Source organism: Aptenodytes forsteri, unplaced genomic scaffold, assembly GCF_000699145.1.
Source record: "Aptenodytes forsteri isolate BGI_AS27 unplaced genomic scaffold, ASM69914v1 Scaffold114, whole genome shotgun sequence".
Lineage (NCBI taxonomy): Eukaryota > Metazoa > Chordata > Aves > Sphenisciformes > Spheniscidae > Aptenodytes > Aptenodytes forsteri.
Window position 1 is genome coordinate 5,437,965 of NW_008795364.1, and position 15,790 is coordinate 5,453,754.

The window sequence follows — 15,790 nt, forward strand, 5'->3', positions numbered from 1 at the left end:
AATTATTAAACTGTTTTTATCTCAACCCACAAGTTTCTTTCTCACTGTTACCCTTCCGATTCTCCCCCCATCCTACTGGGGCCGGGGGGGAGTGAGTGAGCAGCTGTGTGGTGCTTAGTTGCCGGCTGGGGTTAAACCACGACACTGTGGGTTCAGTCCCTAATGAATTACTACTTTACACAAGCTCACACTGTGTTGTCATGCCTCTGTTCATGCAGATGAGACTTACAAGTTTTGAGAACTCCACGCAAACTCGTTCCCTCTGGCGCAGATCTCTTCGTAGCCCAGGTGTGGTCTGTCCGGTTGCTCTCAGACTTTGACTCCTACTTTAGTGCTGAAGATGCCTGCATCATCCACCAGTTTGCATCTAAATTTACTCTGTCTAAGCGTAGTATCCATGACCTTGTTACGTGGGAAAGGTGGAGCAGAAAATGTGTGCACAGTTGGCTCTCTAAAATTTTATTTACTCAATACTTTACACCTCATTGGGTTATTTTTTTACTATGTGATTGCAGAGTCTGCAGTAGCAAAAGGTGAATCAAAAAGCAGTGCTCTTCCTGTACTGAAGGGGTGGGGAACCTGCTGGCAGTGAAGAGGTGGTGTTGATCAGACGTAGCGTCCTTACCTGGGGTTAATGCTGGAGCATTCCCTCGCTGTTATAACTTCTTTCCTGTTCTTGTAGGGGGGGGGTTGACCATCTTTTATGCCTTGTAATCCTCTGCATTTTCACCATATATGGGAGGTTTTTCAAATGGGTTCTTTGTTTCATGTTTGTGTCCAGAACCTTGTTCTACCCGGCCCCTTGGATGGCATTCCCCAGTGACCATTAATTGACCGTTTGCAGTGTATGTATTTATTCTTGGGTGGTGGGAACTCTGCTCTCAGTCCTGTGCTTGTACCCCCGGGGGGGGCCTGCTATGTAAGAAACAGTAAGTGTAACTCAGCTTTAATATCCTAACCCTTTACACTTAAATCCAAGCTCACAAACCTACAGCATGGTGTTACCATCTAAGAAAAGGCATGTCTCATTATACATGGGTATTTGAGGAAAGGAGAAAGAAAACCAGCATTTCCCTGCAGAGGCTGCTTGGTACCGGCCACCAACCAGGAGCACTAGCCAAAAAAATTGACTTCTCAGGGTTACATTTGTATGTGTGGAGTAAAAGCTGTACAAATGCCCTAAGTCTACTTAGCTCGTGTTCATGACTCGTTGTGCCAGAAGGCAGAAGTGTAGGCTGCTCGACAGCCCAATGTAAAGCAAGTCCTGCCTCTGTGGCAGTGAGATGAGAGTCCACTAAACCTTAGTAGTGTCCAGAAATGGTCCAGTGGTAGAAAAGCTCTGCTTGCTGAAGAGTCTAATTCTGCTCCTATAAACAAAGCACTTTTCTCAGCATTTACTCTTGGCCTTGGCGAACCTAGGTGTTACTATCTCCCTTCAAAGATGGTCCATTCTGATAAGAAATTTTCCGCCTGGCCCTAAAAAAGAGTTAGTAGTTGGCAACTCCATTAGAGAAGGCAGTATCCTTTCACTTCTCTGCCGAGTCCTTTGGAGCTCTGCTCGAGTACCATGATGCCAGGGTACAGTCCCAAGAAACAGCTATGGAACTACATTTAACTTGTGAAAAAGATGCTGGGGAAGAGTAATCTGAAAGAAGCAAAATATATGATCCTGCTGATAGCTGAATGTAAGAACAGTTCCTTCAGTTGGTCAAATCCTCAGCAGAATGAAGTACCTCTTTTGTTTATGAACTAAATTAGCCTTTGTCACTGGGAGACTTTCAAAGACTGCTTCCTTTAGAAATGCAGATGTCAGCAGAAAAGAGCAGCTTTTTTAAAAGGATTGTTGCAGACTGAGAATAGCTGTAGCTGATTAGCAGGAGAAGACCCCAATCCTTTCTGAATGCCTGGGATAGAAAACTAGGAAGTCTAAGGGACTTGTTTGGCACTCCAGCTAGAGGTATTTATAACCAATCGTTTAAAACCACAGCATAACCAAAGAACATTTTCTTCTTTTCCCCTCTTCCTTCCCCAAAAGGGATGAATGTGTTTCTGTTCTTGAAATTCTAATTCTGTGAAGTGACAGGTTGAAGAAAGCAGTAGTGAAGGACATGGATGCTCGCAGAGCCTTGTATCTTCAAGTCTGCTTTTCGAACTGCTCTTCAGTGGAGGTTTTGCAAACAGATCCATAATGTACTGCTGATCCTTGCACATTTGGCATAACTAAAGAGGATCAGAGGTAGCCTGTATAAGGCTGCAGAGCAATGCTTACTGTGTTCCAGGGATAATGGAGTCAAGGTCTGTGACTGGGATTTTTTCAGATTGCATGGCCCTCTGACACTAATCTTCTGAGATGCCCAAGTTTAAGAAATCGGAGTTGGCTTGAAACGCCACAAATTCCTGGTTCAAGTTTTTTTTTTCTCCTATGTATCTTTGTAAGAACTTCTGGGATGGCAGAGAGGGCGAGGCTAACCAGTTCTTTCTCAAGCAAGTTGATGAAGGGTTTGTTGGTTTTACCAAATGAAACACCGCTTATTCCTTTCTGTTCTCACGGTCAGTACGAGGCAAACGAAAGGCCTGCTTCCGATGGAGACTAAACAGCAGACGTAGCAAGAGTTGAGAATTTCAGTATAGGAAATGTAAATTGCTAAGTCCAGTTGGAAAAGTAGAGGCTATACTCCAGTAGATCCTGTGGAAGTCAGTCCAAACTAGGCATCTATGACGACTCTTTGAGCTGAAGCTTGCAAGTGATGCAGATGGGAGGTTGCAGGGCAGCAAGGAGGCAAAGTGTGCTGGATAGGCGCTGCTGGCTGGCCAGGAGCCAGGCATTGAGTGTTATGCGGCACTAAGCTGGAGCTGTGCCAGGCCTGGTGTTCTGAATGGAGTGAAGAGCGTAGCTGCACTGCCAAAGTCTGTGCTCAAGGGCTTTTGCTTCAGTGGCCAGGCGGTTAGCTGGATGCATCATCAGGCAGATGAACCACGGCAATGAAATATCTACCTGGCTTTAGGCTGCTCAACACAGACTATAACCTGCGGCTAGAGACTGCTAGAGGCAATTAATGCCTAATAAAAATGTTCAGAGTGAACTTTTCAAAGTCCAAAGTCCAAAATAAGAGTAAGATAGCTCATGAGTCTTTGCAGGCGTGCAAGACTCCATTAGTGCAAGAACAGAAAGAGGACAAATCATCATCAAGGCAACCATCAATGAGCTCTGTCTTAAGTTAATAAGGATCACGGAGCTGTGGATGACTAAGGAGAACATTAGGGGCCATAAACTGAGAGGCTGGTACGTACTATACCCAAAACGGCTTGCAAGAAGTTTTATGGGTACCATATGGCAAGGACTAAAAGGACAGAGTACTGCCAAACAGAAAGCTGGGGGGAGAAGGGGAGAAGCTATCCTATTCTTTAAACCGAACATAGGCAGACGTGAGCCAGAATTCCCCAGTGTTAAAGCATTTGTCTTTTGAATCTGAAGTATCTTGTTCCTTTTGATGCAGGTATACTCATCAGGGTGGGGGTTAGGATAAAAAAAAGACAATACAGGATTTTTGGGGACCCGATGTTAAAAGGAGCTGTAAGAAATAGAAAAATTGCTTAAAGGAAAAACTAGAGCAAACTGATTAGCTCCAGATACCCTTAAGAAGGAGCAGTGGTATTTAATGCAGATGGATGAAAACATGGGAGACATCACAGTTCCCCCTCTGTAATAAGAGGGAATTCTTAAGTGTGTCTATAACCACTAGGGAAGTGGATGGATCCTCACAGATGTAGAACCAAACCTCTCTGAGCGTAAGAGGGGAAGCAGTCAGAGACTGTTGTTGGGCATCTGGAAAAGTTGGGCTCTTCCTGGCTTAATTTCTCAACTCCTACAGCTAGATCTATTCACTCAGACAGTTTTACACAGGACTATCAGGAAAGCCGGATTAGTCCGTAAGGGGTGTGGGGGAAGATGCTGTAGTGGTACTGGATAGCCTCCTGAGTTCCCTTCCCACCTGCATTATTTTAGATCTTATGATACTGAAAAGCTGTAAGTTGTAATGTAAAGAGGACCCGTATTACTAGTAAATGATCACGTTTCACTTCCTCAACATGAGATTTGTCTTCCGATGAAACAACTGGAAAATGTGATGTTTGAAAGCAGACAAATTACAGAATTATGTCTTAATACTTCTGGCGCTGAGGTGTAGATGCTGGAGCTGACAATTGCTGGAGCGTAATGCCGTATCAAAAGGGAACATATACTTGTGCTGAGTCTACATATCAGCAACGTATACAGCGCCAGCTCTAGCAGCGACAGAAGCAGAGCAGCGCAGACTTCTTGAGCTCTGCTGCTAAGAGGAAAAACTGTCTGTGCTGCTGCCCATTTTTAATTCAGTTAGCCCTATGGCTCCAGGGAAAAAAGCCATAAGGGCAGAAGGTCACCTCTTGGACAACACAGTCAGCAGCAGGTGAAGATGAGCAGGAAATAGCACGGTACGGAACTGGAAGAACTGTGCGGGAGTACAGCAGAGTCTCCGTAACAGAGCCAAGAGGCACTGAGCCACAGGTCGTGCACACCCACAGGAAGCGTTGTCAGCTGCCCTTCTTCACTTACGTCTTAGAGAATCATGATTGCTGTTATTATGCACCAATAAGTGTATCTTCCAGAAGCATGAGATGATTTGCCCAATTAACTCTAAAACAGCCCCGCCCGCAACCCCAAATCACTGTGATCTTTTAACTTCCAAAGCCGTTACAAGCCTGATGAAGAGGAGAACGTGAGATGGTCACCAAGCTGCTTACCACAGTTAACCTTACTAGAAGTAAGGAAGTTTTTACGTTACTCTTGAACTCTTAAATAGATCACAGATACTGATAATCCTGCATGAGCTGCAATACCTTCAATGAAATTTTATATATAGGAGGTTTTTCTTCTGCATTAATGACATATAGAACCGCATTTTTGTTTTAGGCTGATGTCATTTCCACAACTAGAAAGTTAAAACATTTCATTTAGTATCTCCAAAGTTACACTGCTTACGTAGTTTTTCGCTATCTTTCCAACAACAAAAGGTAACTCTCTATCCCGTATGCCAAGTCTTTTATTTGGAAATGGAATGCAGAAAACAATGACTTGAACAGGAAAGCCTCGCTCATTTTAAAGACTTAAAATGTTCTAATTTTATATTCTTTATGACTACTGTATACGTTATTATGAGGTCATTGTCATCAGAAATGCAAGACAGAAGACCAAGAAACTCACAGTATGTAAAGGTGCAAGAGTGATTTTTCAACAGCTACATACAAAAATGAGTGACGAAACATTAGAAATCCCCAAACATGGTATTCTGGACTTTCAGAAGCTACTCTAGAAGAACCATAACTTGATCGTTTTGAAATGGCACAGAAGGGGAATCTGCTATATGCATTATTTATATCCGAAAAATTTTCACACACTTACATTTAACTATTATTATGAAATCGGAGTCCCAAATTAGTTTGCCTAATGGCAAAGAGGTCCTTCCAAACAAATCCGAAAGGGGTACAAGATGACTCCTTTCCATTGCCAGTAGCATGTAAGGAGGAATTCAGTATGAGAAAGACTATAGTTGGTGACAAAAGAAGTTAGGCACATTTCTGTATCTTTTTGAGACCCAAGTATTTATACATTCAGACTTCTGCCGTATCAGAACTGGATAAAATCCACTTCATAAGGTAGTTACAGACTATAGGAATAGATCTGTGTTCTTCAAGGTTATTGAATTAATATTTTCAATTCAATTAATCAATGACAAATTGAAGTTAAACAGCCTTGCACAAACAGCATGCAATTTAATAAAGAAACTTAAGAATCATTAGGGTTAATTTGTAAACTTACTGACCAAAGCAAAACTAGAATTGGAAACTAGAATTCTGCCTTTTAGATTTTTTTTAATTGCATTTTATTTGCTGCTGAAAGGAATGCACGCTCTATTTCACTTACTAAGAAACTTGCTTTTAAAAATCTAGAACCACAATTTCTAGATACAGCTGTGAAGTTTTAATTTTGGTGTAATAATTCAACCTGATTATTTTTACTAATTTGAAAGCAACAGATCAAAATACTCCCCTCATGAACTGTTTCCATGGAATATGGATTTTAAATTGTGAAAGGAAGATGCCTGTTCTTCACCAGGCTGTTTTCTCTGTATCCAGGTAGTTTGTTGAACCTGTATTGTATTTGAGCAAAATCATTCCACTTGAATGATGTGTGTTTCATCTTAAATAGGACGGGGCAGGGAGGGAGGGAAGGGGGAAAGACCAAGGAATTATTCCCTTTGAGACATGAGAGAACTGGCCTAGTAGGTCACTGGGGTACCACATGATGAAGAATTTAAGATGTAAGAGACTTTCCTAGCACATAACAATGATTTGCATTATATGAATACCTGCTATGCCAAGAAATCAGAAGGTTTGTCAACAATGCAGAAGGATTTATATAAACTTGGATACATATTGAAAGAAATCATGTTACAGTTTCTTCACATCTTCATTCAGTTTAAGACAACTGAAACCCTTCGCCATGTTGTCAGCTAAGAACGTGGCAAAATTTGAATTTTAACAACCCCATCTCTCTCATCCTGTATTTCCAACAATATTTTTTTTAAGCTATGAACTTAAATGCCCACATACAACTTACAACTTTAATCATGATTTCTAGAATTTCCATTATATCCATTATCAAATGAGAATGACTTGTAATTAGCATATAATCCACTATTATACAGTTTATTTTTGACAGCCTCCAGTTTGGCAATAATGCTCGATTCTGCTGTAACACACTGGCTTGTTTTTTCACTTTTCACAGCCTAGTGGCACGGTCACCACACTTCCGGTTAGTGAGTTGTCCTAAAACCCATAGATTTGGATATTAATTACAATGGTCGGGACACTCAGGTTTTCACCAAAGAGAAGTTTAAATGCAGGAAGTTTATTTAACGACATCTGGCAGACTGTGGACCTTGTGAGGACAAAAGAGGATCTTGAAATAGGAGGGTATCAAAACTAGATTTTGACAATATAGAAGATGTATTGTCCATGTAGTTCTGTCATAAGCTTTAAAAATACTCTCATTAAATAAGTTTTTCCTTCCTTAAGACCAGATAATACATGAAGCCAGTAAGAGTCCAGGGGTCAGAATCTTCTTCAATTCTTAGTTATTCTCTATGAGCTTTTTTTTTTGGCTTTTCTTCGTAAGATTCTCCATACTCATTCACTCTGCTCTTATCCACAGGATAAAGCCTGGAAGAAAAAACAAATGATTAGTTACAATACTGTCTGCTACCTGGAGGAATTAAGCAGTTCTGTGCTACTTAATTTTAAAAGTGAATTTCTTTCTCATCATATCCTCTATTCCCATTTGTGGCAAAAAATACAACAGTTTTAAAAGATTAGCTACAGATACATCAGCTTCTTCACGTTGAGACTTAACCAGTTGTCTCTAACAGGGCCTCTTAAGAGATGTATTAGCTCCCCTAAAGCTTGGCTGGAGTATTTCTTGAGCAATCCAGGATACCTCTCCAACTTGAAACCAGTGTCTAGCCCCTATCAGAAGTTGTTGAGCTCTTAACTTCTAGAAAAATACCTTGGAAGGGGCCCTATTTTACTACACTTATGTGCAATTATATAAACCTAAAACTGAAGTTCACATTTAGTATTAAGGATTAGACGTACACATCCATATATTCAGGTATAACGTGAACTAGGCTTAAAATTCTTGTTTGCTCCACATCTAAATATTTATTCTTGGGAACAAGAATACACTTTCTGTAGCTTCACTTATGAACAATATTTCAGTGATTACTGCATATAGCCTTCTTCCCCATCAGATTTTAGTTACTTAAAAGAATCTGAAACTTGCCAGATACCCAACCTACAAGAGAACCTGATAACTTGTGTTTGGAAACTAGATAAAGAGGAAAGCAGAGCAGGGCAACCCCTCATCGGAAAACATCCTTTGTTAGTGCCTTGCAGGCCACTTGGAAAGCATGCCTCAGATACTGAGCATATGTAGGCATGTAGCCCCTCAGCAAGGGTTAGAAGCCCAGAACTCCTAAGAGTGTTTGTGGATACAAGCTGTAGAATTGCTCTCCTTCACCTTACTTCAGGTATTCATGTTTCAGGTTCGGGTTTTTTTGTAACTTGCAAATGTGAAAGTATCTGCTGAAAAGGAGGACTGCTGTTTTGGGGAGGGAGAAGGGGTAATTGACAAAAATTCCAAGAGTGCTGTGAGAAGAGGAATTTCTTGACTACTCTCTTAGCATGCTAAAAAGGGTCCAGGAATACTGTCGGTTATGGGAAAGTGCTTTTGCTCCTCTTATTTGTACTGAGACGTCCTTTTCAGGATCCCCTGCTCAACATTCCCTTCACTAGGCATATGCACAACTACCATTATCCAGACCATACCATATATTACTATGGTATAAAAATTCTGCTTGAAGTCTATCCCGAACTTTTTCATAGTTCTTTATAGCAATAAGACTGCAACCATCTACAGCGTTGTAAAAATTCTGATGAATATAAAAAAAAGCCATACCATCTTTGGTAAAGATAGACCAGGAACACGACATCATCTCTAAAGCACGCCAGCCTATGAGACGTTGGCATAGTGATGATAAAAGCAAATATATCATCAATAAAGGTGTTGAATGCCTACAAATAAAAGTATACTTCAGTTGGCTGTGAAGAAAGGAAGTCATCTGTCATACAAAGACACAGGAAACAGGCTTTCTAGAACTGTCTTTTTCAGTAGGAACACAGACTACTTCCATATTTATAACAATACTTCAGGGTTATGCTGAAAAACTAATTAATGCAAACTTTAAAGTGCTTGCTTTTAATGAAGACCATGCTGTCTACTCCAGACCACACAATTATAGTTACAAGTAAAAAGGAAGTAGGACTACTTCAGGTAAGTGAGAGTATTGTCATGCGAGAGGAAAAACATGGATTCACCTTCAGTGAAATCTTTAAAGGAAACTGGCAAAAAACTTTTATTCATCCATTACTCTAATTATTTAAGATTTACAAAATGTCAGTTCACTTTAATTTTCTGTGGGAATTTGAAATTTGTGTAAAAACTTGTTAATTTACTGCTCTTAAGAACATCAACTTGACAGCCTTGGAGAGATTTTAAAATATTTTCAGTGCTCTCCTGGAAGTAATCATCCATTCCTTATCTGAGACGTAATTTTCTACACCATTTCCACTCAACTAGGCATACTATAGGTTCTGTTTCTGAAGCAATAATGAAATATTTTCTCACAACTTCTTCCTGAGTAAGAAAGTTTAAATTCCCAGACATCTGCTGGGAAAGCAAAGCAAACAGGCTCCAGGCATGCAAAGACAACAATATTTTGTCAGTGAAGGTAACGAAAGTAAAGGGCAGCTCCTCTGGATCTGGCTCTAGCCTACAAGGGGGACTAGAAATCAACTTTTACAGTGCACCAGCTCTAGTACTTTTCATATGGTGCAATAAACTGTTTCGACTCACTAAAAACAGCAGGAAACAAATCCAGCAAAGAATATTCACTGCTGGGTTAACAAACTGAGTCACTAACATGGCTTCTCCTTTCAATATTAGCAAGCTGTACACTAATCCATACCGTAAGAAGGCGGAAAATAATATATTCTCTAAGCAGAGAAGGACTCACTCTTCAAAATGAAGCAATATTTATATGATGGAACAAAGCATCAGCAGAAGATGGGGGTGTTGGACAGGAGAGAGTTCTGCTTAGTTACAACAGGAAAGCTCTTTCTGGCAAGTCAAAACAAATCCATCAATCTAAAGTGATCAAAGAATACAGACTGCACTTCTCAAGCCTGTGCAAAGGTTCCTCATGGAACAAAAAAAACTTGGCAAGTTGGGAAAGGCAGCCTTTCCAAGCCAACACCCAAGTGAGTGATCCTACAATGGTGAAAGAAGGAAAAAGCTAAATGCTCCATCCTTCAGGCACTTAGGCAGTCCTCGTAAGCCACTGAAACTGAATGCATCAAAGCAGCCCATCTAACAGTATTTAGTCTAGCTAGTTTTCTTTTGGGATTACCTCATTTGAAGGTACTCCTCATAAAAGAATAAAGAGCATAAAAGTAAAGACTACAGAAACCGGAAAGTTAGACTGATCTTCATTTTTGCCAAGGTCTTCCAAAACAGGGAAGAGTTCAAATTAAGGAAAAAAAACAAAGCTCTTTAAACCAACAATCACAGACGAGACCTCAGACTATTCTTTCCACTCTTCAGACTGCAGAAGAGAGCAAGCAATTTTAAATATCCGCTAGGAAAAAGTAAATTACCCCCTCCAAAGACCAGTAAGTTAAACATAATTGAAAACATCATATACTGCTTTCTACATACACACAAGCCTTTGTTGCGGGTAGCCTCTGGCATCTTAACAGGAACCATAAATGCTCTGTAAGAAAAGGCTATTCAGCAAGAGAATTCTACTGCTTTAAAGGTTACTTGCTTGAATACTGTCCCTTTGTTGTCTACTTAACTGCTGATGTCTCTGCTCAGTTATTGTATTTTGTTGCTGAAGTAAAATTGTGAAATTACTTCACTAATATACCTTTTACTCCTCTCCATTAAGAAACATGCTGATTTGCCTAGTATATGTCTGAAACACTAGATGCTTATTTTTATTTTTTGACTGTATTTCTATATCAAACACTGTTTAGTTGCTATTCTGCTATCAGCGATATTTCAATCTGTTTTCCTAGATGCTCCACGATTCCTTAAAAATATTAAGGCAGCAGAAAGTTGGGCTATTGCTGTCGGCTCACAGAAATGGGAAAGCTATGAAAGGCACTTCAAATTTTAAGATTTTAGTTCTTTTGTCCCAGATCATCTGTTCAGAATTGGACACCATGTCTTGAGCAGTTTTTAACACTGTTTCTTTTAAAGTATTCATGTTCTGGAGAACTGTAATACATCAGCACAAAGGAAGAATAAATGAAAGCATATATGAGTGGAAGCAGAAGAAAACGTGGCACATGTTGATGGCATCAAGATCTTGATGATCCCAGCACATCCATTTAGTGTTTCTCAGGACACAATGATCAGGAAAACAAATGACAGTACACAAATCCTAATGACTCGCAGAGCTGGGAAAGGATGGAGTCAAAATACTATCAGCTCTTTAGGGGTACAAGAACAAAACTAGCATGTAGCTGTCATTTGAGCAAGAACGTAGGAGACATAGGAACTTAACAGTGGGTGTCCCTTGTCCTCCATATCGGTACAAGGAATCCTTAACAGTGGGTGTCCCTTGTCCTCCATATCGGTACAAGGAATCCTGACCAGGGGGTGTCCCTTGTCCTCCATATCGGTACAAGGAATCCTGACCAGGATACTCAGGTACATCCATCTTGGTGCCTGAATACTACACAAACCACTCGGACACACACATGGGTGCTTGTGGGTATGCAGGTGTCAAAGAGTTAGTAAGTTTGCTTTGTTTTGAAATAAACTCACCTTCCCTTCCTCCAAGGTCTGGCGTTAGGCTTTGCTACAGCATTGCATTGTTTCCTACAAGGGCAGTCTAGGCAGCACAGTGCAGCCCCTTTTCCACTGTGTAACAACCCACCACACATTTGTCACTACACTGCCCAGAAGCTCAGAATTACCACCCCAGGACAGAACAGTGTGTACATTACTTCAGTCTCTGGTAGCTCCTGGAACCTGCCAAAATAAGGTCTCTTAGTGGTCCTATCTGTTTCTTGAGAACTATCCTTTGTTAATATAATCTCTCTCTTCCTAAAGCAATGTATTAAATTGAGACCGATTAGTTTATTTGCAGGACCAACACTTGCACCCATGCAAGACAATCGCGCTCTACAACTACCTGAAAGGAGGCTGTAGCGAGGTGGGTGTCGGTCTCTTCTCCCAAGTAACAAGCAATAGGATGAGAGGAAATGGCCTCAAGTTGTGCCAGGGGAGGTTTAGATTGGACATGAGGAAAAATTTCTTTACTGAAAGAGTGATTAAACATTGGAACAGGCTGCCCAGGGAAGTGGTTGAGTCCCCATCCCTGGAGGTATTTAAAAGACGTGTAGATGAGGCGCTTAGGGACATGGTTTAGTGGGCATGGTGGTGTTGGGTTGATGGTTGGACTCGATGATCTTAGAGGTCTTTTCCAACCTTAATGATTCTATGATTCTAAGACAGCTGACAGTAAAAAACCCCAATATTATAATCAAAACTAGGATGCAGGTGTTCTCATTATATGGAAGTCATTATAAAATATGGAAATAAATTTTTTTTTTTTTAAAGACATTTGCAAACAAATTTGGTTTTACTGTCAGTTTAGTACATAAAACAAACAAGCAAAGCACTGTCAGCCTTAAGCTACACAATACTAAGCTGTTTCTCACAGAAAGTTATTTCCAAAATGACTGCACCAATCTTTAAATTAGAGCTTTACTTACTTTGTATGTGAAAGCCTTCCACGGTAAGTGTGCAACAGATTTCATCTAGGATTAAAAATATCAATTTTTAATAAGTTCTGGAAGAAGAGACTAAAAAAGTAGTCTTTTATCACTTTTCAATCTTACCTTGTAGTTTACAAACAGCTGGGGCAGCATAAACAGGAATCCAAAAGCATACACTCCTGAAGATAAAAGATGGAAAACTTACAGACAAATGCACAATAGAAGTACACCATACAACTATACTTTCACAATTGGAGATTTACACTCATTTTCCTAAAGAGAGAAGATGCATCTAATCCTTTTGTTTCACTTTGGGTTGATTCTTCTCCCTTTCTCAATCACTGTGATAATTTTGGAACCTAAAGTCAAGTTATTCCTCTATATTGCACTTATCCAGCTGATAGCAGTTAATTTTCTACTTTTGAGTCTTGGCCCCCATTTGAAAAAATATGAATAGAAAAAAAACCACAAGAAGGGACTCACCATTAACAAAGCTGTTAATCAACCAGGAGTACCAGCTACAAACAAAGAAGACAGTCCAGTTATTTTTTGACCTCAGCCAAAAATATATACCGGTAAGATACAACTTCTACGTGACTGTATGCTGACTACCCCAAGAACTGGCTATGTTGTGAATTACTTTACACAAGAACTAAATACCTCGCATCTACCTTTGAGGTTGGAAGGGCTCCAGAGAAGGTGCTAAGAGTTTAAGCAAAGGATGTTTATCAGTGCATCCAACAAGTTTGGAGAGCTTTATCAACTGCTTTTATACTTTTTCAGAATGTTCTAAGACTTCTGCAGCCAAAATGACATCACATATTACTGCGCACTGAACCCTGACTGCATTAAGGCTTGCAAAGGTAACACTGTATTCTAAATACTAGAGAGACACTTAATATGGCACTGTAAGGACTTACCAAATTTCAAACAACAAATACCATTCAGTGCAAACCACTATAGTAGGCACTTAAAAAAAAAGGTAAGTACAAGGAATCTACATTTTTCCCTCCTTACATCTAAAAACCCCTCCCAGATGTTCAATGGAGCACAATCTTAGCTACGTAACAGTAGTGTTACAGATAGTGGTCAAATCCCACACTTCTGCTTGCGATAGTAAGAACAGCTAGTAATTGTGATGCTCAGGTTACATCATTTAAAACTAAACTTGCAAGGCTGTGTTAGTGACTTGTTAATAGCAACATTACAGCTGTAGCAGCATTTCACTAATCCACAAGCATCTAAAAAATGCATCAGTAAATGCCTGCAAGATTAAAGGATAATCCACTGTTAAGATTATTTGTAAGGAAATGTGATGGAACAAGTAGATTTAACAATGATAAAAATTCTCTGATATCAATTGTTTTCACTTTCTTAAGCTACAGCTCATAGAACACCTGGCATATAGTATTTTGCAGTACTGAATGAATTTAAGAATTTTGTGAGAAAAACAGAATTTTTAAATGCTGCATATTTGTTAGCTCCTTACTAAGACAAGAACCTTTTCAAAAACATTATTTTTCTAATAGCCCAGAAATTGCCCCAGTTTCTAGTACAAGTGCTATGGCCTATGTATGCAGCAACAGTAGCTCTTTCTGATGTTATTTTAAGCTACTGCTTGCTCTCCCTCCCATCCCTTCGGGGCCTAAAAACTATTAAAAATATGTTTACACAGCCATCACCACGCTCGCATTTGCAGATTTTTTTCTACAATGCAGTCTCATGGCTGCATACTTGCTTGCATCTCTCCAATACAAAATTAACTAGCTTTATTATTTTGAGTGAAAGCAGACAGGAGTTTCACCTTCTCATGAAATATTGAGTCTTCAGCTCTTGCTGTAGTATTGGTATGCTGCTGTAAGCCTGTGGCTCTAAAGGAATACAGTCCTTTCTTAAAAACGCTCTTGCTTACTTGCCATCCTAGCTATCATATTTGGGAACAGAGGAACCTCTTGGTCAGAGCAAATAATTTTGGGACAGTTTTTGCTTCTCTCTGTTATTGGACAGGTTTAACCACTGCTTTCCTCTCATCTCTCCTGTCACCTTATCAGTTCTCTAAACATCAGTGACAGCTTTCTTTCTCCTCTTTTGATTCACAGCTTACTTATATATGTAAGCTATTGAATTCTATACTACAGTAATATCAGGTTACTTGCTAAATACAACAGCCTGTAGCTTACAGGATGTTAAAAAAACAGCTAGACTTTTCATCTTTCGATCATAGAGAACAAGGAAGTTTCTGGTTCCTAGCTTATGAATCAAGCAAAATAAAGTAACTGATTTCCATAACCCATCATCTCCAATTAATTAATACGGGGAAAAATGGGGAATGTTCCAATTCCATATAAGATCGTTTATAGATTTACAGTACCTTTTGTATTTGACATTCAGCAAGGAGTAACCTGCACCTCCAATACACAGTGGATAGAGCAAATATGACAAGTATTTCATAGCCTAATAGACAATAAAAATAGTTTGTTAGCTTACATTTTACATACAGCAGATTTGTCATGGCATTAACTAGAAGACAGCCACATAATTTTTTCCTAAAAATCTTTTCCTATTTCCAAATGTCTACTATTATTTCCAGTATGCTTCCAATTCTATAAAAGGTGGTGAAAATTCCAATGCTCATTTCAGACCACCAAGGACCTTAGAGCATAAGCAACAAGAGGCAGCATGAAGATCAGAGTCTAAGAGTAGCTCTCTGCTTAACTTCCTGATTTCTTCAACTCCTTTCAGAAATCAGGAAGCACACGAACATTCCTCCAGTATAAATAAGTACAAACATGAATTTTCAAATTTGTGAATGAAGACCCTTTAAGATATTTCTCTTCAGATAAGTCACTTGCAATTCTGCTTCTCAGAGAAATGTTTCAACCAGATTCAGCTAACAAACAAGTCTTTCACTGTTTCTTTTCATAAATTATTAGAATGAATCTTCATTATCTGATCATCCACATAATGATGATCCACTTGACAAGTATGAGAAAATGGAAAATGCACTTGTAGCAATAAAGAGTGAAACAAGTCAATCAGCAGGCCACATATATAGACTTTATAGATCAGAAGTCACAGGATTCCCTCTTACCTGGGTATCATACTCCTCAGTTTTCTTTTCAGAGTCATTGTATGTACCAAACTGCAATACATATAAAATGTATAATCAAGTCAGAACTGGGGGAAAAAGCACTTGCTGTCTGTGCTGGTTTTGGCTGGGGTAGAGTTAATTTTCTTCATAGTAGCCAGTATGGGGCTGTGTTTTGGGTTTGTGCTGGAAACAGTGTTGATAACACAGGGATGTTTTCGTTACTGCTGAGCAGTGCTTGCACAGAGTCAAGGCCTT

The 15,790-nt window shown here is 39.6% G+C and overlaps 1 protein-coding gene across 1 annotated transcript in view; it reads right to left on the minus strand.

Moving 5' to 3' along the window:
- Positions 1 to 6,939: 6,939 nt before the first annotated feature.
- Positions 6,940 to 15,790, minus strand: part of CLPTM1L (CLPTM1 like) — a 32,984-nt gene continuing 24,133 nt past the window's right edge. Inside the window, exons 12-17 of the mRNA XM_009280217.1 lie at positions 14,816 to 14,898; positions 12,928 to 12,962; positions 12,568 to 12,623; positions 12,442 to 12,486; positions 8,555 to 8,670; positions 6,940 to 7,260 (exon numbers count right to left, since the gene is read on the minus strand). Coding sequence (XP_009278492.1) covers positions 7,176 to 7,260; positions 8,555 to 8,670; positions 12,442 to 12,486; positions 12,568 to 12,623; positions 12,928 to 12,962; positions 14,816 to 14,898 — 420 coding nt within the window. The 3' untranslated portion in view covers positions 6,940 to 7,175. The remainder of the gene's footprint in view (positions 7,261 to 8,554; positions 8,671 to 12,441; positions 12,487 to 12,567; positions 12,624 to 12,927; positions 12,963 to 14,815; positions 14,899 to 15,790) is intronic.